At 39.6% G+C, this 26,358-nt stretch overlaps 1 protein-coding gene across 1 annotated transcript; it reads right to left on the reverse strand.

Annotated features, from left to right (window-relative positions):
• Positions 1 to 1,710: 1,710 nt before the first annotated feature.
• Positions 1,711 to 21,310, reverse strand: LOC138902734 (uncharacterized). Its single transcript, XM_070190629.1, has 4 exons — positions 20,986 to 21,310; positions 4,208 to 4,520; positions 2,722 to 3,193; positions 1,711 to 2,079 (listed from the first exon to the last, which is right to left on the reverse strand). Exons 1-4 carry the CDS (start codon positions 21,308 to 21,310, stop codon positions 1,711 to 1,713), a joined length of 1,479 nt encoding a protein of 492 aa, XP_070046730.1.
• Positions 21,311 to 26,358: the final 5,048 nt, after the last annotated feature.

The following is a 26,358-nucleotide window of genomic DNA, read 5'->3' on the forward strand; positions in this document are numbered from 1 at the left end:
AATAATCAATAACACCAATGGCATCACATGACCAATGGCAGTAACTAACATAAGAATCCAGTATTATATACACACCTAAAGGCTGTGATGTCTCAGTCCGATCCTCCTCCGGAAGAAGAAACAAGTGAGGATACCCAGACTTCATGTCTTCTTCAGCTTCTCAAGTCATCTCCTCCACATTCGTGTTTCTCCAAAGTACTTTAACTGAAGTTACATCCTTAGTTCTCAATATCCGAACTTCTCTATCTTGTATAGCAATGGGAGCTTCATCTATGATAAATGCTCTTTGACCTGAACATTGTCAACTAGAATGACTCTAGAAGGATCTACGATACACTTACGGAGTATAGACATATGAAAGACTGGATGTATTGACTCCAAGTTGGAAGGCAAGTCTAACTCATATGCTACCTGGCCTACTCTGCGTATGATCTTATAAGGTCCAATGTACCGAGGTCTAAGCTTTCCTTTCTTACCGAATCTCATAACGCCTTTCATCGGTGATACCTTTAGGAATACGCAGTCATCTACCTGAAACTCCAAATCTCGTTGTCGATTATCAGCATTGGACTTTTGACGACTCTGAGCTGCTAATAGCCTTTCCTGTATAAGCTTAATCTTCTCAACTATCTATTGTACCAGCTCTGGTCCTACTAACTTAGTTTCCCCAACATCGAACCATGTGATAGGTGACCTACACTTTCGTCCGTAAAGAGTTTCGTATGGAGCCATCTGAATGCTAGAATGATAACTATTATTATATGTGAACTATATAAGCAGAAGATGATCATCCCAACTACCCCTGAAGTCTATCACACAAGCCCGTAGCATATCCTCAATTGTCTGAATAGTACGCTCAGCCTGACCATCTGTCTGGGGATAAAATGGTGTACTAAGAATTACCTAAGTCCCCAATCCATTTTGAAAGGAACTCCAAAAATTAGTTGTTAACTGAGCACCTCTATCTGATATAATAGATATAGGGACACCATGAAGTCGTACTATCTCCTTGATGTAAAGCCTTGCGTAATCCTCTAATGAATACGTAGTCTTGACAAGCAGAAAATGGGCTGATTTTGGAAGTCTATCAACAATCACCCATATAGAATCAGATTTACGCCGGGTACGAGGTAAGCTATGATGAAATCCATATTAATTACTTCCCATTTCCAAGTCAGAATGTCTATAGCCTACAATAATCCACCGGGTTTCTGATGCTCAATCTTAACCTGCTGACAATTAGGGCACTGAGCAACAAACTCTGCTATATCCTTCTTCATTTCATCTCACCAGTATATTTTCCTAATATCATGATACATCTTTGTCGCTCCTGGATGAACAGAATAACGAAAATAGTGAGTCCCATAAACTTCCAGCGCAGCCCTACCACATTAATAACACATAATCGACCTCGATATCTGAGGACTCCATCTCCTATAATCTCAAATGGTGTGTTCTCCTTTTGAGGGGCTGTATCTCTGTAATGAGCTAGCATATGATCCTCATACTAGCGTTCCTTCACTTCAGTTACTAAAGAGGGCATTGCCGTGTCATAAATAGTAACTCCGATATCACCTGAATCCAATAATCAAACTCTAAGACTAGCTAGCTGATGAATCTTATGGGCTATCTCACTCTTTTCTTGCTATAAATATGATAGGCTACCCATAGATCTACGACTAAGGGCGTCGGCTACTATATTCGCCTTCCCTAGATGGTAAAAATATCAATATCATAGTCTTTCAGTAGCTCCAACCATCGCATCTGACGTAAATTCAATTCCTTTTGCTTGAAGATATAATGAAGGCTCTTATGATCCATATAAATATCAACATGAATGCCATTCAAATAACGCCTCCACATCTTTAGTGCATGAATAACTGCGGCTAACTCTAAATCGTGGGTCGGGTAATTCTTCTCGTGCTTTCTTAGTTCTCTAGAGGCATAAGTGACAACCTTACCATGCTGCATCAATACACAACCCAATCCAACGCCCGAAGCATCATAATAGATAGAATAACCATCGGTTCCTTCTGGGAGTGTCAGAACCGGTGCTGAAATCAATCTGTCCTTCAATGCCTAGAAACTCCGCTCACAAGCATAAGTCCACTAAAACTTAGTTTCCTTTTGAGTCAACTTTGTCAATAGTGCTGAAAGAGAAGAAAAGCCCTCTACAAATCTCATGTAATAACCTGCCAAACCCAGGAAGCTACGAACCTCCGTCGGTGTCGTAGGTCTAGGCCAAGTCTTCAATGCCTCAATCTTCTGTGTATCAACCGTGATTCCCTCACCTGAAATAATATGCCCAAGGAAAGCTACAAAATTCAACTAGAATTCACATTTCGAGAATTTTGCGTATAACTTCCTTTCTTGTAGAACTCTGAGCACAATACGTAAATGATCTGCATGCTCAGCCTCTGAACGGGAGTAAACCAAAATATCATCTATAAATACAATCATGAATAGATCTAGAAAGGGTCTGAACACATGGCTCATCAAGTCCATGAATACTGCTGGGGCATTGGTCAAACCGAATGACATAACATGAAACTCAAAATGTCCGTATCTGGTCCTGAATGCTATCTTCAGAATATCTTTCTCTTTAACCCTTACATGATGGTACCCAGACCTCAAGTCTATCTTCGATAAACACCTAGCACCTTGCAATTGATCAAATAAATCATCAATCCTCAGGAGCGGGTACTTATTCTTGATCGTCACCTTATTCAACTGCCTGTAATCAATAAACATCCACAAGGAACCATCTTTATTTCTAACAAATAACATAGGTGCTCCCCACAGTGATGTATTGGGTCTGATAAAGCCCTTTTCAAGAAAATCCCTCATTTGTTCTTTCAACTTTCTCAGCTCTGCAGGTGCCATTCTATAAGGAAGAATAGATATCGACTGAGTATCTGGTAATATGTCAATAGCAAACTCAATCTCCCGCTCTGGAGGAAGGCCTGGAAGCTCATCGGGAAGAACATCGGGAAACTCATTAACCACCGGGATAGGCTGAAGGGTTAGGGACTCTGCTTTCACATCCCGTACCCGAACTAAGTGATAAATATAGCCCTTTCTGATCATCTTCCTTGCCTTGAGATAGGAAATAAGCCTACCTCTCGGCGATGCAGTATTACCTTTCCACTCCAGAATTGGCTCCCATGGAAACTGGAACCGAACCATCTTTGATCTACAATCAACGTTAGCATAACAAGAAGCCAACCAATCCGTACCCATTATAACGTCAAATTCTACCATATCTAACTCAATCAGGTCTGCTACTATAGAATGACTATAAACTAATACTATACAATCTTTATATACCCATCTAGCTATCACTAGATCCCCAACAAGTGTAGACACTTCAAAAGGTTCAATCAACTCAGGTTCGATCCCAAACTTACTAGCAACCAACAGAGTGATATACGATAAGGTGGAACCTAAATCAATTAATGCATGTACATCATACGAGGAGATTGATAATATACATGTAACAACATCAAGTGACGAATCCTGATCATGTCGACCCGCTAATGCATAAATGCGGTTCTAAGGACCGCTCGAGCTAGATGCTCCATTTCTGCCTCTACCACAACCGGCTGGTGCCTATGAACCTTGCCTAGGGGCGTAGTGATGATGATGAACCAGCTACAGATCCTGCTGGTTGAACTATACCTACACCACCTCTCGACGGACAATCTCTCATAACGTGGCCTGGATAACCACAAGTATAACAAACACCCAACCCCATAAGGCATTTCCCGGCATACAGCTTACCACACTAAGCACATCATGGCAAGGGAGACCTCATCTGACTTGACTCACCCCTATACTGAGAACAAGAGGCCCTGAAACTCTTACTGGGCCCTGAATATGTGGAACAATCAAATCTCCTACAAGCAAACTGAAGGGGTGCACTAGCCGATGGCTGGGCTGGATACCTCAGGTACTGCTATCTCTGACCACCTCGAAACTCACAAGAAGGACATGAAGATCTCGCTCTCTTACTCTAGCCCCTATCATGCTCACAATCGGCCATCTGTTTCTGCTTACGCTCCTCTACACCCTGAGCGTATGCCTGAATATGAGAAATATCCATGCCTGGCTGAAATGAGACCGCCAACCATTAACCAGGTGCGACTCCAACCCCATCATGAACCGGTGAACCCGATCCTCCATATTAGCTACAATAGTGGGAGCATACCTAGCCAAAGAATCAAATTGAAGGCTGTACTCCCGAACACTCATATTACCCTGCCGAAGGGTCAAGAACCTATCAAATCTGACCCGTCTAAGCTCTGGTGGCAAATAATGACGATGAAAAGCCTCTGTAAACTCCTGCCATATTGTTGGAAGGGCATCCTCACCTCTGGAAAACTCCCAAGACTTGTACCAATTAACTGCAACATCCCGAAATTTATAGGAAGCTAGCTCAACTGACTCAGTCGCAGTAGCCTTCATTACCCTCAAAGTCCTCTGCATCCTATCGATAAATACTCCAGGGTCCTCATTTAGATCTGCTCCAGTGAATACCGAAGGGTACAAATTAATGAAATCATGAACCCTCATACCGATGGCCCTATCTACATGACCAATACCTACTTTATGGCGACAAGCCTTTGCAGCCACGACATCGAGTCAATAGCTAAATCGCATCTCTCATCTCCTAACCCAGTACATCTGGATGAGGAGCTGGGGGTACTGGGGCGAGCGCTGGAGCTTGTGCCCCTATCTCCTCTGGAGAGGGCAGGGTATGTGACATCTGAGATGGAGCCTCATTCTAAGACTCTCCCCGAGCCCTGGTAACTCGTGGTGCTCGACTCGTAGTCTCATCAACCATGGACATGCCCTTTTGGGTGGCTATAGCCTTCTTACGCATTGCTGAAAACATAACATATCATTAGGAAAATGAATCCTTATATCGCACGATCTAAGATAAAAAGGGAAGATATCATCCTATATGTCCTGCAACCTCCTATTTATAAGTATGGTGCACAACACACTCATAAACAGGACTCTACTAGACATGGTCTTGTAGACATCTCTAGGACATAACTACTCTAATACCACTTTTGAAACAACCTAAACTGATGGGCCATGACGAGTGCCCGAGTCCTACCTGTCGAACACCCCTAAGCATACGTCTAAGATATAAATATGAAATAGGGAGTAGGTCATGCATCACATCTGTCATTAAAATGTTAAATCATGTGAATAACATACTTGAGGAAACATACCGAAAAGACATATATACACATATATATGCAGAATACGGTAGGGCGAGCCGATAAGGCTTCTATGGACAATTATATAGCAAAATAGAAGCCGACAAGGCCACATACTATCCAACTATACATGACTATCTATAGACCTCTAATAGAGTGTACAACTATATAAAGGATGGGACAGGGCACCGTCATACCCATATATGTATACAAAGATATCATACCCAAACCCAATAGTAGCTCTGGATCAAACGGAGCACACCAACTCTCGCTGAGCAAGGATCCTAAAAAGGGAACCGTCAGCCTGTCTACCTGCACCTGCAGGCATGAAACACAGACCCCCATGAAATAAAGGTGTCAATACGAATAATGTACCGAGTATGTAAGGCATAAAAATAAGTATATAAAAGACATGAAAGAAACATAGAGTAAAGGACTCAACTTGTAAGTCTGAATAGCTTTGTGAATCATGAAACATTCATTATGTCATGCATATGCGTATAGATGTCATATCATGCATATGTATGTGCGTACATAACATCATCAAGCCTCTGAGGGCATCCCATCATATTATCTTGGCCTCAGTGGGCGAAATCATCAACGTATACCAACTGATTAGGTGGTGGTGCGTATATAACGCTGTAACCTTTTCCCATACCCCATATACATATAATATACGCGTATATAACGTCATCTAGTCATGGGACAATGTACATGTATAAATTAATGCAACGCATAAGAAGTAAGTCAATAAGATTTCTCGGAATATCATAAGATCAATATGCCTTCGGTTACAATCACGAAATAAACTTTATCAACTTACGTATTTTCTGAGACCCATGAATAGACGATATAATAATAGGACATATGGGGAATCAAGAACATAGGCGACCCTAGTACTTCTAATAATAGAGTCATTTGTGAAAGTTGCATGTTTGCTCATTTCGTTATATCTTATGGATCAAGCCAAAAGGAAAGAAGGGATAGCCTTAACATACCTTATTGAAATCTGTCCAATAACAATGCTAAACTCAACTCACTGCACCTTAATCTACAACAACAACAGTGAAGCTATTGTTAAGCTACGAATGACTCTCTCATTTATATAACGAAAGTAACTTAATCTGTTACAAAACAGGCAGCATTTCCCCTGATATTACTACTTCCGCAAGCCTGCTATAGGTGAGACAACAACACAATACAATCAGCAACTCAAAAACAATCTAATTACAATTCGGGACCTTTAATACAACAAAAAACCCAAATATACCATAACACACCCAATCAACAAATTACCAATTAGCCTGAAATTGCAACAATGAGTGACAAACCCACTACCTTACCACATGTGGAGTTTCCCCATGCCTTTTATCCTTCCAAACTCGATAAATCAACAGCACAAGAGGCAAACACGAGTGGACTACAAAACAGTCCACTACAAGTGGAATAAATCAAACTCACGGCTTCCGATCACCGTCCTATGAGTTCTAACTATTAGGAAACAAATTTATCAACCTTCCTTGATATTTAAAAAGCTTAAATATAGAAAGTATGTATTTTCTTAACCATGAAGTGTCACGCCCCGAACTCGGGGTGCGCTACCGATGCTCAACCAAGTGAATTCGGTCAAGAAAACCTGTTAGATACTTTCCACCCAAACTCACTCATGAATAAAGAGAATACATATTTTCGTTAATTAGACAATAAGGAGATCATGTATACAATACCAATTCATTAACATCAGTTACTTCATTTTAAAGTCTCAAATTACACACATTTTCATGGTTTGAAGTGGAACAAGTAATTCAAACACAACATAACTTGTTTGACTTCCCCAGTACTAATATATAACCCACACTATGTCTACGGAGCCTCAAATTGATTCAAAAGAGTGCTACGATAGTGCTGGCAACAAGGCCCCAGCTATACCTCAAACACAAAACACAAGGAACAAAAGATACATGACCCCAAAATGAAGTGGGGCTCACCAAGTTAGCTGGGAAGAGGGTGTACCGCTATCGCTGATCAACGTCTCATGTTGTGGAACCACATGCATCCATTGAAGATGCAGCGCCCCCAGCAAAAGGGACGTTAGTACATATGGAATGGTACTATTATGAATGACAAAACACCCTCTCAATAGAATGATTAATAGTACAAGCTAGAACAATCATAATATTAGTGGAAGCCTCAAATAACATCAAGCCTCAAGTTAGGACCAAGACAGTGTTCAAATAAATTTCCATATTTGAAGTTGGGAGACCTTTAGTACCAATATGCCACCATTCACAATATCACCGTACTTTTAGCATGGAGTCCGATCACGACCCGATCGGTTAGGCCGTCTCATCTGAGACATCAACCACAATCACAATTTCAATTACAATTTCCAACACAATCAACACCATGTGTGCGGCATGGCATCCGATCACGACCCGATCGGCTAGGCCGTCTCACCACAATGATGTATGGATCGACATCATCCTTTTCTACCAATCATGTCGTTTCATACTTCTTTCACATATTTTAATTTCATTGGCAGTTGTAGCCACAATTATAAAATCATTCTTCGCACGTCGGCCATATTTAGTATTTCAAACTCACCTTTTTCACTTTCAAACATCATCATCATCATCAACAACAAGGCGTTTCAAATCAAGGTTTTTAGTACACATATAAGCAATTAAGTATCTTAGGCACATAGAGATTTTTCACAAAATTTGGCATAATAGCCTCCATTTGAACTTGACTTTCAGTCGAAACTTTTTTAATGCATACCCTATACTTTGAACACATTCTCAAATGATAACATAACATGATAAAAGCATTTGGGATACATATTGAACATATATCTTTCAACACAATCTTATTTGAAATAACCAATTTTATAATGAACAACTCGGGACTTACATAAATTACATGAATACCGTGGGATTCAATTCTAAGAGAGGAATTTAGCCCACATACCTTGCTTGAGCTTCCCTTAAATTACCATAACGTCCCAACACTTTTAGAAATTCCAATCAATTAGAGATATAATAAAATCGAACCATAATTAGGCAGAGATTCATAGTGTTAGCACATTTGAGCATTTTATCAAACACTAGATGTGCAAATTGGTTACAAGGTTCTTCCACAAGATTTCTTTTACTTCACAACCCAATCTTTACCCATTGGGGCTCAACAATCTTTCCACACACCTTATTGGTACATGCATGTATACATAATACTCTCACACCCAAGAATCATACTCCCAATCACCCATCATTTACCCCAAACTCAAAATTGAAGACTAGGGTTAGAACCTTCTCTCTTGAGTGAAGATCTTGTGAGATTTCCTTGTTGGATTTCAAAGCTTGGAAAAGATCTTGATGAACAAAGCACTTGAGCTTCTTCCTCTCTCTAGAACACTCTCACTTCTCTATAAAAATATCAGGTTTTTGCATTCAAAATGAGCCCCAAAAGCTATTTAGCAAAATGGGGTCGGGTTATAAAATCAGAAAATAGAGCCCCGTCATAGATCTTCGGTCGCACATGTGACCGCATAATGATTCTGTGGTCCGCAAAATGGGCCGTATATTGGCCCTCTGGAACTAGGCAATTCTGCCACTGTGCGATCGGTCTGCGGTCCGTAGACCTGTTATGCAGTCGCATAATATGCTGCAAAACATCCCTCTGGAAAATTTTATGCTGGGTCTACGATGGGTTATGTGGTCCACAAAACGATTATGCGGCCGCATAATGGACAGCATAATGGTTTGAAATTTTTGCCCATCTTACTGCTTCAGTCTGCGGCCGATATACGGTCCGTAGACCACCTCTGCGACTGCAGAATAGACCGCAAAAATGCCCTACACTTCTAAAATTTTCTACAATTATCAACTCATAAGTCTACCTCGACACCACAAAACCTAAAATTCCTTTGCTATATTTTACGGGGCCTTACATTCTCCCCCACTTATCATCATTCATCCTCGAATGAGGAGTAGAGTCCGCCCAGAACACTCAACATAATTCATTTCTCCTTTTACACATCATGAGCCCCCAATTTGACTAAATCCCAAATTTTTAAGAAATTTCAGGAGAGTCTCCCCTGTAATTGGGCCTATCCACCTGCCAGATAATCCCAGAAACCAATCCTAACAACATATACATAATCCGATGATGGAATATAACATAAAAACAACACTAACCGTGGCCTCATAAGCAATATATTACTAGAAAAGGAACACCCTTAGCATAAGCTGTACAAATGATACGTAATTCATAAGGAACAATTTCATAGAATGATTTCTAGCTATTAAAACAAATAAGGGTACTTCTTCTTCATTTTTTCCCCGGCCTCGCAGGTGGCCTCTTCAACCTATTGGTTTCACCATAATACTATCACAGAGGTAATTTCTTTATTTCTCAACTTTCGGACTTCAATAATAGAAACTGAAATCTCTTCATAAGTCAATTCCTCCTTAACCTTAATAGTCTCAACCAGAACAATGAGTGTCGGGTCTCCAACTACTTTCTTCAACATAGACACATGAAATACCGGGTGCACTAATGACATCTCAGGTGGTAGCTCAAGCTTGTACGCTATCTCACCAATCCTCTGAATGATTCTGTATGTTCCGACATACCTCGGACTCAATTTCCCTTTCTTACCAAATCGCATTACACTTTTCACGTGGGAAACCTTCAAGAATAGCCAATCATCTTCTTTGAACTCCAAATCCCTATGACGAACATCTGAATAGGACTCCTGACGACTCTGAGTAGTTTTCAACTGTTCCATAATGATCTTAACCTTCTCCATAGCCTGATGCACGAGGTTTGGTCCTATCAACTCTGCTTCCCCAATCTCGAACCACCCAATGGGAGATCTACATCTCCTACCATATAAAGCCTCAAACGGTGCCATCTGAATGCTAGCATGATAACTATTATTGTAGGGAAATTCTACGAGTGGCAAATGATCATCCCAACTACCTTTGAAGTCAAGAACACAAGTGCACAACATATCCTCAAGCGTCTAAATAGTCCGCTCTACCTGCCCATCGGTCTGTGAATGAAAGGCTGTACTAAGATTCACCTGATTACCCAAACCTTGCTGAAATTTCTTCCAAAAATTAGCCGTGAACTGTGCCCCCCGATCAGAAATGATAGAAATTAGAGTTCCATACAACCTGACTATTTCATTGATATACAACTGAGCATATTGTTCCACCGTGTCGGTAGCCTTAACCGGCAAGAAGCGTACTGATTTCATGAGTCGATCCACAATCACCCAAATCGAGTCAAACTTACGAGGAGTGCGAATTAGTCCTACCATAAAGTCCATATTAATAATTTCTCATTTCCACATTGGAATTTCTATGTTTTGTGCCAACCCATTGGGCCTTTGGTGTTCGGCCTTCACTTGCTGATAATTTGGATATCTCGCCACAAATTCCGCTACATTCCTCTTCATAACATTCCACCAATAGACTTCCTTAAGATCATGATACATTTTTGTAGAGCCCGGGTGCATGGAATACCTAGAAGTGTGAGCCTCAATCATTATTCTCTCCCAGAGATCATATACATCTGGAACACATAGATGCCCTTGGTACCTTAGTGTACCATCACCCATGCCAAGAGAAAAGGCCATGGTCTTATGTTTATGAATCCCCTCTTTCAATTGTGCCAACAATGGATCGTTGTATTGCTTCTCCTTGACTTCCACAACAAGTGATGATTCGGCCCTATTTTGCACAATCACCCCTCCTTCACCAGAGCCCGCAAGACGAACTCCAAAACTAGCCAATCAGTGAACTTCCTTGGCTAATGGCCTTTGATATGCCTCTAAGTGTGCTAAACTACCCATAGATTTCCGGCTAAGAGCATCCGCCACAACATTAGCCTTCCCCGGATGATATAGAATATTGATGTCATAATCATTGAGTAACTCAAGCCATATTCTCTTCCTAAGATTCAATTCCTTTTGTTTGAAAATATATTGAAAACTCTTATGGTCCGTGAATATATCCACATGGACCCCATACAAATAATGACGCCACATCTTCAGCGGAAAGACCACCGCTGCAAGCTCTAAGTCATGTGTTGATAGTTCTTTTCATGATTCTTTAGTTGCCTAGAAGCGTAGGCTATTAACTTTCCATGTTGAATTAATACACACCTAAGTCCGATTCTTGAAGCATCACAATATACCACAAACCCATCTGTACCCTCTGGTAGGGTCAATACCGGTGTCGTAGTCAATCTTGATTTCAACTCCTGGAAGCTTTTTTCACAAGCATCTGACCATTGGAACTTAACCGCCTTCTGCGTCAGTTTAGTCAACGGAGAGGCAACAGTAGAGAACCCTTCCACAAACTTCTTGTAATACACAACTAAGCCTAAGAAACTGCGAATCTCTATTGGAGTTATAAGCCTCGGCCAATTCTTCTGTCACGACCCAAACCGATGGGCTGCGACGGGCACCCGGTACCATACTCAATCGAGTACCAACATAACATATCTTTTTGCATCATACTATCATAGATAACTGAGCCGGTGAGGCTGCCATGAGATAAGTAGAATACAAAATGAAATACCAATTTATACTTAATACATACGGGCATATAAGGCCAAAATGAGCACTCTTACACTGAACATAGGCCAACAAGGCCATACAATCTTTCATATACATGACACCTGTCTACCAGCCTCAAATAGTACATAACATCATAAAGGTAGGGGCAGAGCCCCGCCATACCAATCAACACATGTTCTAATCATACTAACCAAATAGCAACTCCAGAGCAAATGGAGTGCACCAACACCTTCTGCTGAGCTGATCGCCTACTTGGAGGACTCTCATCCTGTCTAACGGGACCTGCGGGCATGAAACGCAGTGTCCCCAGGCAAAAGTGACTTCAGTACAAATAATATACCGAGTATGTAAGGAATGAAAATCAGTAAACAATAGACATGAGAGAAACATGGAGTAAAAGACTCGACATGTATGTCTGTATAACTCTGTGAATCATTTCATATTTATAATGTCATGCATATGCATATAAATGTCATACCATGCATAGGTATATGCGTTCATAACATCATCGAGCCTCTGAGGGCATCCCATCATATAATCTCGACCACTGTGGGCAATTCATCAACGTATACCAGCTGATCAGGTGGTGGTGCGTATATAATGCCGTAACCTTTTCGATATCCCATATACATATATATACATACATATACGTGTATATAATGCCATATGGTCATGGGTCAATGTACATGTATAAATGAATGCAATGCATGAGAAGTACGTCAATAAAATCTGCATGAGAATACGTCAATAAAATCTTTCGGAATGTCATAAGACCATTATGTCTTTGATTAATATCATGAAATAAATTTTATCAACTTATGTATTTTCTGAGACCCATGAACAGATTATAGAATAATAAGACACATGGAGAATCAAGAATATAGACACCCCTAATATTTCTATGAATAGATTCATTTATGAAAGTTGCGTATTTTGCTCGTTTTGTTTGTATCATTTGGATCACGCCAAAAATAAAGAAGGGATAGCCTTAACATATCTGAACTGATTCTTTTGACAATACCTTTAACACCATTGATTGCGACAATGCGTAACGGCGGATCGAAGTAGGAAAAAATCCATATTATATTCTTGAGAAAGATTGCACTGTACTCCTTTAAAACAACAACAACAACATACCCAGTTTGATCCCAATAGTTAGAATTGCAAAAATCCCGTTGCAAATTTTCTAAGAAGTCTCGTAATATATCCTCGGATAATTTCTTTTGCTGAAGGCTCGTTACTTGGAGGTTGGATGCAAGCATCTCCATTCTATATATTAAAGAAGCCTTTTGTTGAATTTTGATCATAATCTTATGTGACTTTTTATGAATTGGAGAAGTCTTGTATGGCTTTTGCTAAAGCACTCACGTTCGATTCCATATATTTGTGATTTTGAGGGCCTTTTATGGCTTATAACCAAGAGTCCATTTCAAGATGCCACATAGCTCATAACATCCTTAGTCACTTTAAGCTTGATGAAAGCTTTACACATGCTGCCACGTGGAGCACTCAAACTTATCTAAATTATGCTTAATTAACCACTAATCTCTTGATTAACTTGATAATCTCCACTAACCAATAATTAACCAATTACCCACATAATTAAGAATTATCTCAAATTACTTAAAATACTACTCACTTTTAACACACTTCATACACCTTACTATCATGGCCATGTTGTACCTTGTATTGTACTTGTCCATAAATACCGGGTATTTTAGCTCGTGTCATATTTTATCCAAAATGTCAAACTTTGACGAAATTAATTTTCTTCGATTTGCTTACCCTCTCACCTTCACGAATTTACTCATCACTTGTTTGAAATAGCATAATGCTTATAATCTCAAAATTATCCCATTCCCGAACTTACGACGAAATTTTAACGTACAAAAATGCGCGATGTAACATCTTATTTCCGAGCTTTCATCAATTTATTTATGGCATACTTTCACGTACAAAAATATGGGGTGTTACATCATTCCCCTCTTTGGAACATTCGTCCTCGAAAGTTGACTTATGCACTTATCATTTTCATAACCCATAGTTCTTGCGAATACTTTTAATATTCTCCTTGCCATTTAGGCTACTGTTCTTTGAATAAATACAAAGGCCAGGGCATTCCCCCCTTTAAGCCTCATTCTCACACCACGACTTGTAGTCGGAATCCTTATATTCTCGTAACTGTTGCTACCTTTTATCATGCAACCTGTACAACCCTAACTTTGTATGTGCGCTTATGCGATGCTTCTCTCCTTTTTCCTCCAATTCTTAGCTAATCTCTAGGCCTCACTTTGTGAATATATACAAAATTATGTCAAGATGTCATCTGGGCGTCATTAGCTTTACTACATCTATGTAGGTCATACTATACCATAACTCTTATTTCGATTTATTGTTACTGACGTCTGCGACCAACTTCAGGTTACTCTCGTTGCTTATCCTATATTCATAAAGCTAAGTATTTTAATGCTTATTCATTACTATTCATCTTAAGCCTGATGGCCTAATCTCATCTCGTACTTTGTATCTTTTATCCATCCATTGTTGATTCACCTCAGTGTTGATCTTACAATCTTCCATTAATAACTTGAAACTTCTTACGTAATACATTGCCGCTAGGGCTTATATTGCATCAAGGAATATTTGAAGTGATTTTCCTGATCCACCTGGGGGCGATACGATACTATACTTCCATAATCATATTTCATAGCATCCCAATGTGATTTACCTTACGTGGTATTTTAATCCTGTACAATTTATGAAATCATTACTCAATCGAAGGCCCAAACATCATCCTTCATCTATCACAATTACACCTTCATTCTACTACAAGGGCAACATTCTATCTCTTTTAAATGCTACTAGTCTTAGACTCCTTTGAGTTCATTCAGGCTATACTGAGCTTTCTTATAACTTAAAGAAACCATCAGTTCTCTTGTTTTCATGGGCTTAATCCATGTCCATTCTCATCACTTTCGCACTTGCCTTTTTCTTATCCTTACTCCTGTCTTCCTAAAACCTTGTCGCTTTACAATACTTTAGCTTGCGACCTACATATATCTATTTATACTACTCACAACCTTCCTTCAACTTGCCTGCACTATAAATTTCCTTATGTTATTCTGGAACATCAAGCGAGATATCACATTGTCTCAAACTCTTCTTTACTCTCTTAACTAGGCCTCTCGGTACCTAGAAACCATAGACTAGAAGATATGCCACTGACGATGCCGCTATCATTCCTGGATACTGAATCCCCGTGCTTCTAGCCTTCTATCCGAAGTATGAACTGTTCACAACCTTTTGTATTTGAGTATCTCATATGTTGTTTACCTTTGCCTTAAATCTCGTATCATATCTTCTATGTCTTTCATGACCTCTCTTCCACATAGGTACAATTCATATCCACAACTTGAAGCTTTTATTATAACACTTGCACCTTTGGTGCATGTACAATCTGGTGGGAGCTTCATACTCACTTCTTATAAGGCTGGTACTCTTCTAACTGGCTTTATCATAGAGCCGTCATAGAATATGGCTACTGTGCTATCTCTTTTGTACCTCTGATATTAAGAGTGATTCTACACTGTTCTTAATCATGATGTCTATAAATTTCTGGGTCCAATAATTAGACTCCTAATTTACTTCGTTGATGTAACTCTTTAGTTTCTTCTTCGTTTTGATCAACCTTCATGTACGCTTAAGCTATCTTCCGATCTGTGACTCCTGGTATTAGTTATTACTTTAGCCTTTCATGGACGCTATGTAAAATACCCATGATACAATCTTCTAACAATTCAATCCTTTGTCTATGACCTGGACTCAATTCTTTCTTTTAACTTATACCAGAATCTTCTACGGGTGTATGATTGTCAACATATATGTTGCATGGATAATACTCCGAAATCATAAGTGCGTTCATAACGTAACTAGCTCTGGATCATTGATTGAATAATTCCTTTTGTTCCATCTCAACTTTCTTTAAACGTAGGCAATTTCTTTTCCTGGTCTTTCTGCCCCCTTGTTGCGTGCATAATTAACCTATCTTAGTGCCTATACATATTGGAGTTCCATACAACTCATATGATCGATCTGCTCATTCGTCTGTAACCTTCTGTCTAGCCATAACTAGGCTCTTCCTGAATCAACTGCTAACTACTCGTTGGCCCATTCTCATATCAATATTTCGCATAATCTATCTTGGGTTATATCATTTGTCTTGACTTACCTCTCGTACTGGCTCCTTATCTATCAATAACATTTCGGGCAGGAACCCTTATTTCCTCTCCTTGACATCGTGTTTGCCTAATGTTCTGGAATCGTAGCATATCTGTAGGCTTTGAATAAGTGCGATCTCATCCCTTTTTCATTTTTTATCACATTCTTCCCTTACCATTCCATAATTACTAGAACCACTTAATTCTGACTTAATACCACATCACTCCATATTTCCCCCTTTAGGGGAGTACTAAGAGTTGGAGCTACGACAACCTACCTATATATGTTTTACCTCTTCATCTTTGGCATCCTTTCACATCACCGATGACCCTTACTCACCTTATGGTAATCCTTCTGTACCAAGGATAACAAAATTCCTTACTCGCGATGGTGACACTTAGTGCAACTAGCACATATAATCCCTTAAGCTTAACTTTGCTCACATTGCTTTCTTTAGGGAGGCGTCTTCCTGAATGACCATTCTCATGAATCTTCTTCTGTTGTCCATTCTATTATCGCAAGAATGCAATCTAAAATTCTCATGATGTTGACCATTATCAAATCATTCAGTCCCTAATTCATGTTTAGTTTATCTTGTTCATCAGTCCATACTGATTTCTATTATTCTAGGGTCTAACTTTTCCTTTTGGTAATCGCGTTAGAGTCACGAACTTATTTCTCGAAATGAGGATATGACTGTATGGCCTATGCTCTTTTGTTGTCTTAAGGCCTTTCACCTCTTTTCTCTTCCTTCACTTCACTATAGATTCTGTAATACTGTCATCTTTTTGATCTACCGTTGTCATCCTTGTATCATATCTTACTCATAATGCTTCATTAACTCTTTTCTTATTTCCCGCTAACATTTATGTCTATCACTTTATTCTAAAAACTTGACAAGATATTCTTTTGCTTTTATCTCCCCTTTGCTCCATCTAATGGCTCTTCGGGTTGCTTAACGGTGTCGCTCTACTAGGGACGCAAGTCACACTAAGATAATATTTATCCCTTTCAGGCTTCCAGTGCCTATATTTGTAGTACTCATATCTAGTAGTACTATTTTAGAGTGCACCATCGGGGCGTCTCACAAGGAGATCTATTAGCACATTTGCAATATCCTTCGGAAGTGTCAACTAATGTTAACAATCCATCAACAATTTTGGGTTACGCTAACCCCAGCCGGATCCTGATATCCCGTCCTTCTCTTAAACCATATATGTTAGCTCCCATAGGATATAACTGAGATAGATGTGGCCGATTGTACATACCTCTGTTACTGTTGAAGGTAACTCATAATGCTTATATTTCTCGACCTGAATTGTAAATACTGATAATTTTCATTAACTGGGCGCCTCGTACCCTTCCTCACCTTGCTTCTTTTACTTGCCATATGGTGGATAGATATTCTTGCCTTAAGCATCCTTATCAAGAAGCTTACACGTCTTAGTACACATATTCTGCTGAATACCTCATATTTATCCATCATAAGCACGATGCAAAAATCGAGTTCCTATAACTCAACTCTTTCACAACTATATCTCTTACCATCTTTCTGGATGTAGGCATCGTCATATTATGAATAAGATAGAGTTTATAAAATTGAGTTCTTACAACTGAGCTCTACCACACGATCTAGAGTAAGAAGAAAGAGTGACAGTCTTAAATTCCCTGTAGCCTCCTTCTTATAAGTGTGGTGCACAACACACCCATAAATAAGACTCTATTAGACACGACTTGTAGACTCCCTAGGAAAAAACTGCTCTGATACCACTTTTGTCACGACCCAAACTAATGGGCCGTGACGGGCACCCGGTACCTTACTCAACTGAGTACCAACATAATGTATCTTTTCGTATCATACTATCATAGATAACTGAGCCGGAGAGGCTACCATGGATAAGTAGAATAGAACATGAAATACCAACTTATACTTAAGACATACGGGCATATAAGGCCAAAATGAGCACTCTTACACTGAACATAGGCCGACAAGGCCATACAATCTTTCATATACATGACACCTATCTACAAGCCTCTAAGAGTACATAACATCATAAAGGTTTGGACAGAGCCCCGCCATACCAATCAACGCATGTTCTAATCATACTGACCAAATAGCAACTCCGGAGCAAATGGAGCGCACCAACACCTTCCGCTGAGCTGATAGCCTATTTGGAGGACTCTCATCCTGTCTAACGGGACCAGCGGGCATGAAACACAGAGTCCCGAGGTAAAAGGGATGTCAGTGCAAATAATGTACTGAGTATGTAAGGAATGAAAATCAGTAAATAATAGACATGAAAGAAACATGGAGTAAAAGACTCGACATGTATGTCTGAATAACATTGTGAATCATGTCATATTTATAATGTCATGCATATGCGTATAAATGTCATACCATGCATAGGTATATGCGTTCATAACATCATCAAGCCTCTGAGGGCATCCCATCATATCATCTCGGCCACTGTTGGTAATTCATCAACGTATACCAGCTGATCAGGTGGTGGGGCGTATATAATGCCGTAACCTTTTCCCATATCCCATATACATATATATACATACATATACGCGTATATAACGCCATCTGGTCATAGGTCAATGTACATGTATAAATGAATGCAATGCATGAGAAGTACGTCAATAAAATCTTTCGGAATGCCATAAGACCATTGTGTCTTTGATTAATATCATGAAATAAACTTTATCAACTTACGTATTTTCTGAGACTCATGAACAGATGATAGAATTATAATACACATGGGGAATCAAGAATATAGACACCCCTAATATTTCTTTGAATAGAGTCATTTATGAAAGTTGCATATTTTGCTCGTTTTGTTTATATCATTTGGATCATGCCAAAAAGAAAGAAGGGATAGCCTTAACATACCTGAACCGATTCTCTTGACAATACCTTTAACACCATTGATTGCGACAACGCGTAACGGCGGATCGAAGTAGGAAAAAATCCATATGATATTCTTGAGAAAGATTGCACTGTACTCCTTTAAAACAACAACAACAACATACCCAGTTTGATCCCAACAGTTAGAATTGCAAAAATCCCGTTGCTAATTTTCTAAGAAGTCTCGTAATATATCCTCGGATAATTTCTTTTGCTGAAGGCTCGTTACTTGGAGGTTGGATGCAAGCATCTCCATTCTATATATTAAAGAAGCCTTTTGTTGAATTTTGATCATAATCTTATGTGACTTTTTATGAATTGGAGAAGTCTTGTATGGCTTTTGTAAAAGAACTCACGTTCGATTCCATATATTTGTGATTTTGAGAGCCTTTTATGGCTTATAACCAAGAGTCCATTTCAAGATTACACATAGCTCATAACATCCTTAGTCACTTTAAGCTTTACACATGCTGCCATGTTGAGAGCACTCAACCGTTTCTAAATTATACTTAATTAACCACTAATCTCTTGATTAACTTGATAATCTCCACTAACCAATAATTAACCAATTACCCACATAATTAAAAATTATCTCAAATTACTTAAAATACTACTCACTTTTAACACACTTCATACACCTTACTATCATGTCCATGTGGTACCTTGAATGGTACTAGTGCATAAATACCGGGTTTTTTAGCTCGGGTCGTATTTTATCCAAAATGTCAAACTTCGATGAAATTCATTTTCTTTGATTTTCTTTCCCTCTCACCTTCACGAATTTACTCGTCACTTATTTGAAATAGCATAATGCTTATAATCTCAAAATAATCCTATTCCCGAACTTACGTCGATTAACTTACGACGAAATTTTAACGTATGAAAATGCGGAATGTAACATCTCATTTCCGAGTTTCCATCAATTTATTTATGGCGTACTTTCACCTACAAAAACATGGGGTGTTACATCTTCACATCTTCAAGAATGTGACAGATTCAAGCCAAGAATGTTACAGATTCAAGCCAAAATTCATATTTTGAAAACTTTGCATATAACTTGTGTTGATATAGGGTTTGCAGAACTACCCTGAGATGATCAACATGGTCCTCTCGACTTTGTGAATATACAAGAATATCGTCAATGAACACTATCACAAAGGAGTCAAGAAAAGGCTTGAAGACTCGATTCATAAGATCCATGAAAGCTGCCGGAGCATTTGTTAGCCCAAAAGACATTACCAAAAATTCAAAGTGCCCATACCGGGTCTTGAAAGCTGTTTTCGGACTATCCTGCTCCCTGATCTTCAATTGGTGATACCCAGATCTTACATCGATCTTGGAGAAGTACTTGGCACCCTACAATTGGTCAAATTTATCATTTATCTCTGGCAGTGGGTACTTATTCTTGATTGTGACCTTGTTGAGTTGTCGATAGTTGATACACATTCTTAGTGACCTATCCTTATTCCTTAAAAAGAGAACCGGTGCGCCCCTAGGCGACACACTCGGCCGGATGAAACCCTTCTCTAATAAATCCTTCAATTGTTCCTTTAGTTCTTTCAATTCTGCTGGTGCCATCCTGGAGGGTGGAATAGATATAGGTTGTTTGCCTGGTATCACATCAATCCCAAAATCAATCTCCCTATCTTGTGGGATCCCAGGGAGCTCATCGGGAAAGACCTCCAGAAATTCATTCACAACCGGCACAGACTTAAGAGTAGGTGCCTCAACATCGGTGTCCGTAACCCGGACCAAATGATAAATACACCCCTTGTTGATCATCTTCGTGACCTTAAACTAAGAAATAAACCTACCATTAGGCACCACATCATCCCCCTTCCACTCATTAACTGGCTCATTTGGAAATTCGAACCTAACGGTCCTGGTTTAGCAATCAAGCTTGGCAAAACATGAGTAAAGACAGTCGATCCACATTATTACATCAAAATCGACCATCCCCAATTCAATGAGATCGGTCATGGTGTCCCGACCACGCAACGTGACAACACAATCCATATAAACCTGCGCGGCCAAAATAGACTCACCAATCGGAGTAGATACATAGAACGGCTCATGAAGCTGTTCCGATTCTATCCAAAATTCTATAGCAACATAAGGAGTGACATATGATAAAGTGGAACCGGGATCAATAAGAGCATACACATCATGAGATTCGACAGTCAATATACCTATGACAACATCTTGAGAAGCCTTTGAATTCTGGATACCACTCATAGTGTGGAAACAGCAGGATCCCCCCAAACTATGTGCTCCACCCCTAGCTAAATTATGCCCTGCGGGTGTTGGAGTGCCTCGAGGTGGAGGAGGTGTTGCGGATGTAGTAGCTGCACAACTGGCTGGCAGTGCCATGCCCCTGCCAGCACACTCAGGCTACCTTGCCTCAGGCTCTCAAACTCAGCTGTACGGACTTCCTTATTCTCAGTAGAAAATAAATGATCAATGAAGCCATCAACAAACTCACCCCATCTCGTCGGAGGGATCCCCTCCTCACGGGACTCCTCCCATAGCTCAAACCAAGAATATGCCACATCTTTTAGGTGGTAGGAGGCCAACTCCACTGCCTCTATCTCAGTAGCACGCATAATTCGGAGAGTCTTGTGCATCTCATCAATGAAGTCTTGAGGGTCCTCCTCTGCGTTAGTACCCGTGAACACTGGAGGATAACTGAAGAAACCTGTTCACCATGGAACTAGCAGAATCCCCTAGTTGGCTGGATAAAGTAGGTGCAATATTCGATCTCTGAGCCTGGGAAGCCACAATCTGAGCCAACATCTTTATGGCTCCTCTAAGGTCCCCATCAGAAATACTGGGATCAGAAGCTGAGGCTGGAGGTGGAACTGGAATATCAGTTGGAGGAATCGATGCACCCTTAGTAGGAGTAGGAACTGGTGTAGTCTGAGCAGGAGTAGTAGAATCAGGCATTGTAGTAGTTGGGGAATTATCCTCACCCATAGTGTGCTCACCCGCATCACCAAGTATAGGATCAACCGCCACTCATGGGGTGACATTGGCTCTCTGGCCAGTTCTTGCCTTCTTCTTAGGTGCCATGTACTAAAAATTAGAGCAACATAGAAGTTAAAGGAGGAACAATCTTACAATCAGCTTTATCGCATGATCTAGAATATCAAAGAAGGGTGTTATCCTAAAATGCCTAAGTAGCCTCCTAATTATAGATGTGGTCAACAACACACTAATAAGAAGGACTCTACTAGACACGGATCTAAGACATCCTAGGACACTTTAAGGCCTTAGGCTCTGATACCAAGTTTGTCACACCCTGAACTCAGGGAGCGCGAGCGGCGCTCAACCGAGTGAACCCGGTCATGCAAGCCTGTTTGATACTTTCTACCCAAACTCACTTATGAATAAAGAGAATACAAATTTTCGTTAATTAAACAATAAGGAGATCATGTATACAATACCAATTCATTACCATCAGTTACTTCATTTTAAAGTCTCAAATTACACACATTTTCATGGTGTGAAGTAGAACAAGTTATTCAAACACAACAAAACTTGATTGACTTCCCCAGCACTAATATACAACCCACACTATGTCTACAGAGCCTCAAATAGATACAAAAGAGTGCTATGATAGTGCTGGCAACAAGGCCCCGGCTATACCTCAAACACAATACACAAGGAACAAAAGATACATGACCCCAAAATGAAGTGGGGCTCACCAAGTTAGCTGGGAAGAGGGTGTACCGCTATCACTGACCAATGTCTCCTGTTGTGGAACCACCTGCATCCATTGAAGATACAGCGCCCCCGAAAAAAGGGACGTTAGTACATATAGAATAGTACTATTATGAATGACAAAACACCCTCTCAATAAAACGATTAATAATACAAGCTAGAACAATCATAATATCAGTGGAAGCCTCAAATAACATCAAGCCTCAAGTTAGGACCAAGACAATATTCAAATAAAGTTTCATATTTTAAGTTAGGAGATCTTTAGTATCAATATGCCACAGTTCACAATACCACCATACTTTTAGCACGGAGTCCTTTTCATACTTCTTTCACATCGTTTTATTTTATTGGCACTAGTGGCTACAATTATAAAATCATTCTTAGTATGTCGACCGTATTTAGTATTTCATGCTCACCTTTTTCACTCTAAAACATCATCATCAACAACAAGGCATTTCAAATCAAGGTTTTTAGTACACATGTGAGCAATTAAGAGTCTTAGGCACATAGAGATCTTTCACAAAATTTGGCATAATAGCCTTCATTTGAACTTGACTTGAAGTCGAAACATTTTTAATGCATAGCCCATACTTTGAACACATTCTCAAATGATAACATAACATTATAAAAGTATTTAGGATACATATTGAACATATATCTTTCAACACAAGCTTATTCGGAATAGCCAATTTTATAATGAACAGCTCGGGACTAACATAAATTACATGAATATCGTGGGATTCAATTCTAAGAGAGGAATTTAGCCAACATACCTTGCTTGAGCTTCCCTTAAATTACCACAATGTCCCAACACTTCTAGCAATTCCAATCAACTAGAGATATAATAAAATTGAACCATAATCAGGGAGATTCATGGTTTCAGCTCATTTGAGCATTTTATCAAACACTAGATGTGCAAATTGGTCACAAGGTTCTTCCACAAGATTTCTTTCACTTCACAACCTAATCTTTACCAATTTGGGCTCAACAATCTTCCCACAAACCTTATTGGTACATGCATGTATAAATAATACTCTCACACACAAGAATCATACTCTCAATTACCCATATTTTACCCCAAACTCAAAATTGAAGACTAGGGTTAGAAACTTACCTCTTGAGTGAAGATCTTGTGAGATTTCCTTGTGGGATTTCAAAGCTTAGACAAGATCTTGATGAACAAAGCACTTGAGCTTCTTCCTCTCTCTAGAACACTCTCACTTCTCTCTAACAATATCAGATTTTTGCCTTCAAAACAAGCCCCAAAGGCTATTGATCAAAATGGGGTCGAGTTATAAAAATAAGAAAATGGAGCCCCATCACAGATCTACGGTTGCATAAGCGACCGCATAATGCTTCTGCGGTCTGCAAAATGGGCCGCATATTGACCCTCCGGAACTAGGTAGTACTGCCCCACTCTGCGATCGGTCTACCGTCCGTAGACCTATTCTGTGGTCGCCTAATGCGCCGTAGAACTTCCCTCCGGTAAATTTCATGCTGGGCCTGCGATGGGTTATGCAGCCCGTAAAATGATTATGCGGCCGCATAATGGTCCAAAATTTTTGCCCATCTTACTGCTTGAGTCTGCGACCGTAGAATAGACCGCAAAAATGCCCTACACTTCTAAAAATTTTCTTTAACTCCCCAACGCACTGTCAACCTAAATATTCTACAATCATCAACGCATAAGTCTACCTCGGTAGCACAAAACCTAAAATTCCTTTGTGAAGTTTTATGGGGCCTTACATGAAGTACCTTCCAAATCTCAAACTACAAAGAAAAAGAGAGGCGGTATAATGATACTTACATGGTAGGGATATATATATATATATCAAAGAGTGCTAGCTTGGCACCCTAGTTTATTCGGACGTCGTATGAATAAACGGTTAAAAGTTTTGGAAACTACATTCTAAGACCTACAATTTGGTATATAATATATCCCAAAAAGATCTCATAGAATACACGAAATATATTGCTCAAAAAGCTTCATTACAAGGCAAATCCTTTGTCGGATTTTTCGCAACTTAAATCTAATTTTTTCCAAACTTTATATTTTATACCAAATATCATATATAGTCATATTATGACTTTACACTTATTTAAATCATGATTAACAAGTCTCATATTCATTATACGTTACCTTGGGACGCACAGGATGTAACACTTGATCTGAGAGGATAACTCTCGAGAAGGTTCTAAAGAGCTCAAGATTCATATGTGGCATTTAGAGGATTTTCCCAGATTTGTATATGGATAAGATCTGAGATTTGCATTGTATGGTGCCGGGACTTACGATATTACTGTATCACTATGTATTAGAAAGGTAAAAGGAATAAATTTAGATTCACAATAGGTCTCTTCAGAGTGGATGTCTCGGTAGTGGTAGTTTTGGGGTGCTTAAGAGGGAATACAATGGCTTATGGGCCTTAGGGCGGTGTGGTTTTGTGCTAGGATATCTTATGGTGAGCTTTGGGTAAGGATCGTGGTGTTCTGGCAAGGAGAAGTGTCAACTTGAGGGTAATTCGGAAGGGACTCGGAGAAATAGGACATCTTAGTAGTAGGTTGGATCAGCACGGTAAAGGATATGATCGATTCTTTGGGTACTTATGTTGTGGTAAATCTCTACAGGTGTTTTGTGGAAATACTCTTGGGTTTGGCGACCTGCGTGACTTGGTTGTGTTAGAGGGATTCAATTCTAATTGCTTGGTTATGTGCAAATGGGTTTCAAATTGTTCTCGATTATTTCTACCACAATTTGAGATGGATATTATCTATTTGTATGAGGGGTATGTTTCGGGTTGTAATTTTCTCTTGGATGGGATCAAGTGAAAGGTTTCTGATTGAATCGGGTATGTATTCGCGACTCAGAGTTGATAATGAGATTCTCGTGCTTTTCGCATGATGGCATGATAGATGTGGTGCGTCCTGTGGGATTGAGATTTGCATATACAAGGTGGTGGTTCAGATTTTGAGAGAAGGTCATGAATTTTAGATAGCATGTACGGTTTCAGATGATTAGATAAATGCTATTACTACTCGGTATTGCTTGAGAAGGGTGGACATTTTAGAAGGCACACTGTGTTTTGACTTATGGATGCTTCATTGGTATTGCGGTACTCGCCTGGTTGATAGACTACTAGTGTTCTGATTTTGCTTTGTGGCATGAAAGAATTATAGAAGTATTTCTCGTAGGATGATTATGTATGAAGGATGTGTCAGTAACTTGAGTGGTCGAGTTGGGATTGGATACGGTGATTCTGGTATTCTAGGGATTTGGAGACAGGGATGTCTCATAGGTAAATTGTTCCTTGGTTGTGGACTGTGAAGGTATGAGAAAAGTTATACAACTAATAGTATGTTTTATGATTAGGTCATTGTAGACTCTTGGAGGATTATTTATCTATTTGTGGATAACCAGAGTTGATTTGGGGACCCAGTGGTAGGCCTAAGGACTACACGTAATCTACACTGGGTCAGATTTGTTGACTCTGCATTGTTATTGTTGAGGGGTGTGTCACTCAGTTGGAGCTAAGGGTTTTGTGTTCCGATATGTTATATGTGTTACGCTTTTATGCTATAATGGGTTGTGATCTATTGGTTACTTGAACACATGGTGCGTTCTGTCTGGGTCTTGTGGCAAAATTTGAGCTAGATGGTTCTTGGAGTGTTGAATAGTTGATTACGCCTTGGTTATGGTC

Source organism: Nicotiana tomentosiformis, chromosome 12, assembly GCF_000390325.3.
Source record: "Nicotiana tomentosiformis chromosome 12, ASM39032v3, whole genome shotgun sequence".
Classification (NCBI taxonomy): domain Eukaryota; kingdom Viridiplantae; phylum Streptophyta; class Magnoliopsida; order Solanales; family Solanaceae; genus Nicotiana; species Nicotiana tomentosiformis.

What these genes read in the sequence shown, in the direction of transcription:
- LOC138902734 (XM_070190629.1), bottom strand. Translation starts at nt 21,310, where the DNA reads ATGGCACTGCCAGCCAGTTGTGCAGCTACTACATCCGCAACACCTCCT. An exon ending in CAATTTGATTCTTTGGCTAG is followed by an intron (nt 3,194 to 4,207) that starts GTATGCTCCCAC and finishes CGTTGATTGTAG; the next exon opens with ATCAAAGATGGTTCGGTTCC. An exon ending in ATTACAGGCAGTTGAATAAG is followed by an intron (nt 2,080 to 2,721) that starts GTGACGATCAAG and finishes CGGAGTTTCTAG; the next exon opens with GCATTGAAGGACAGATTGAT.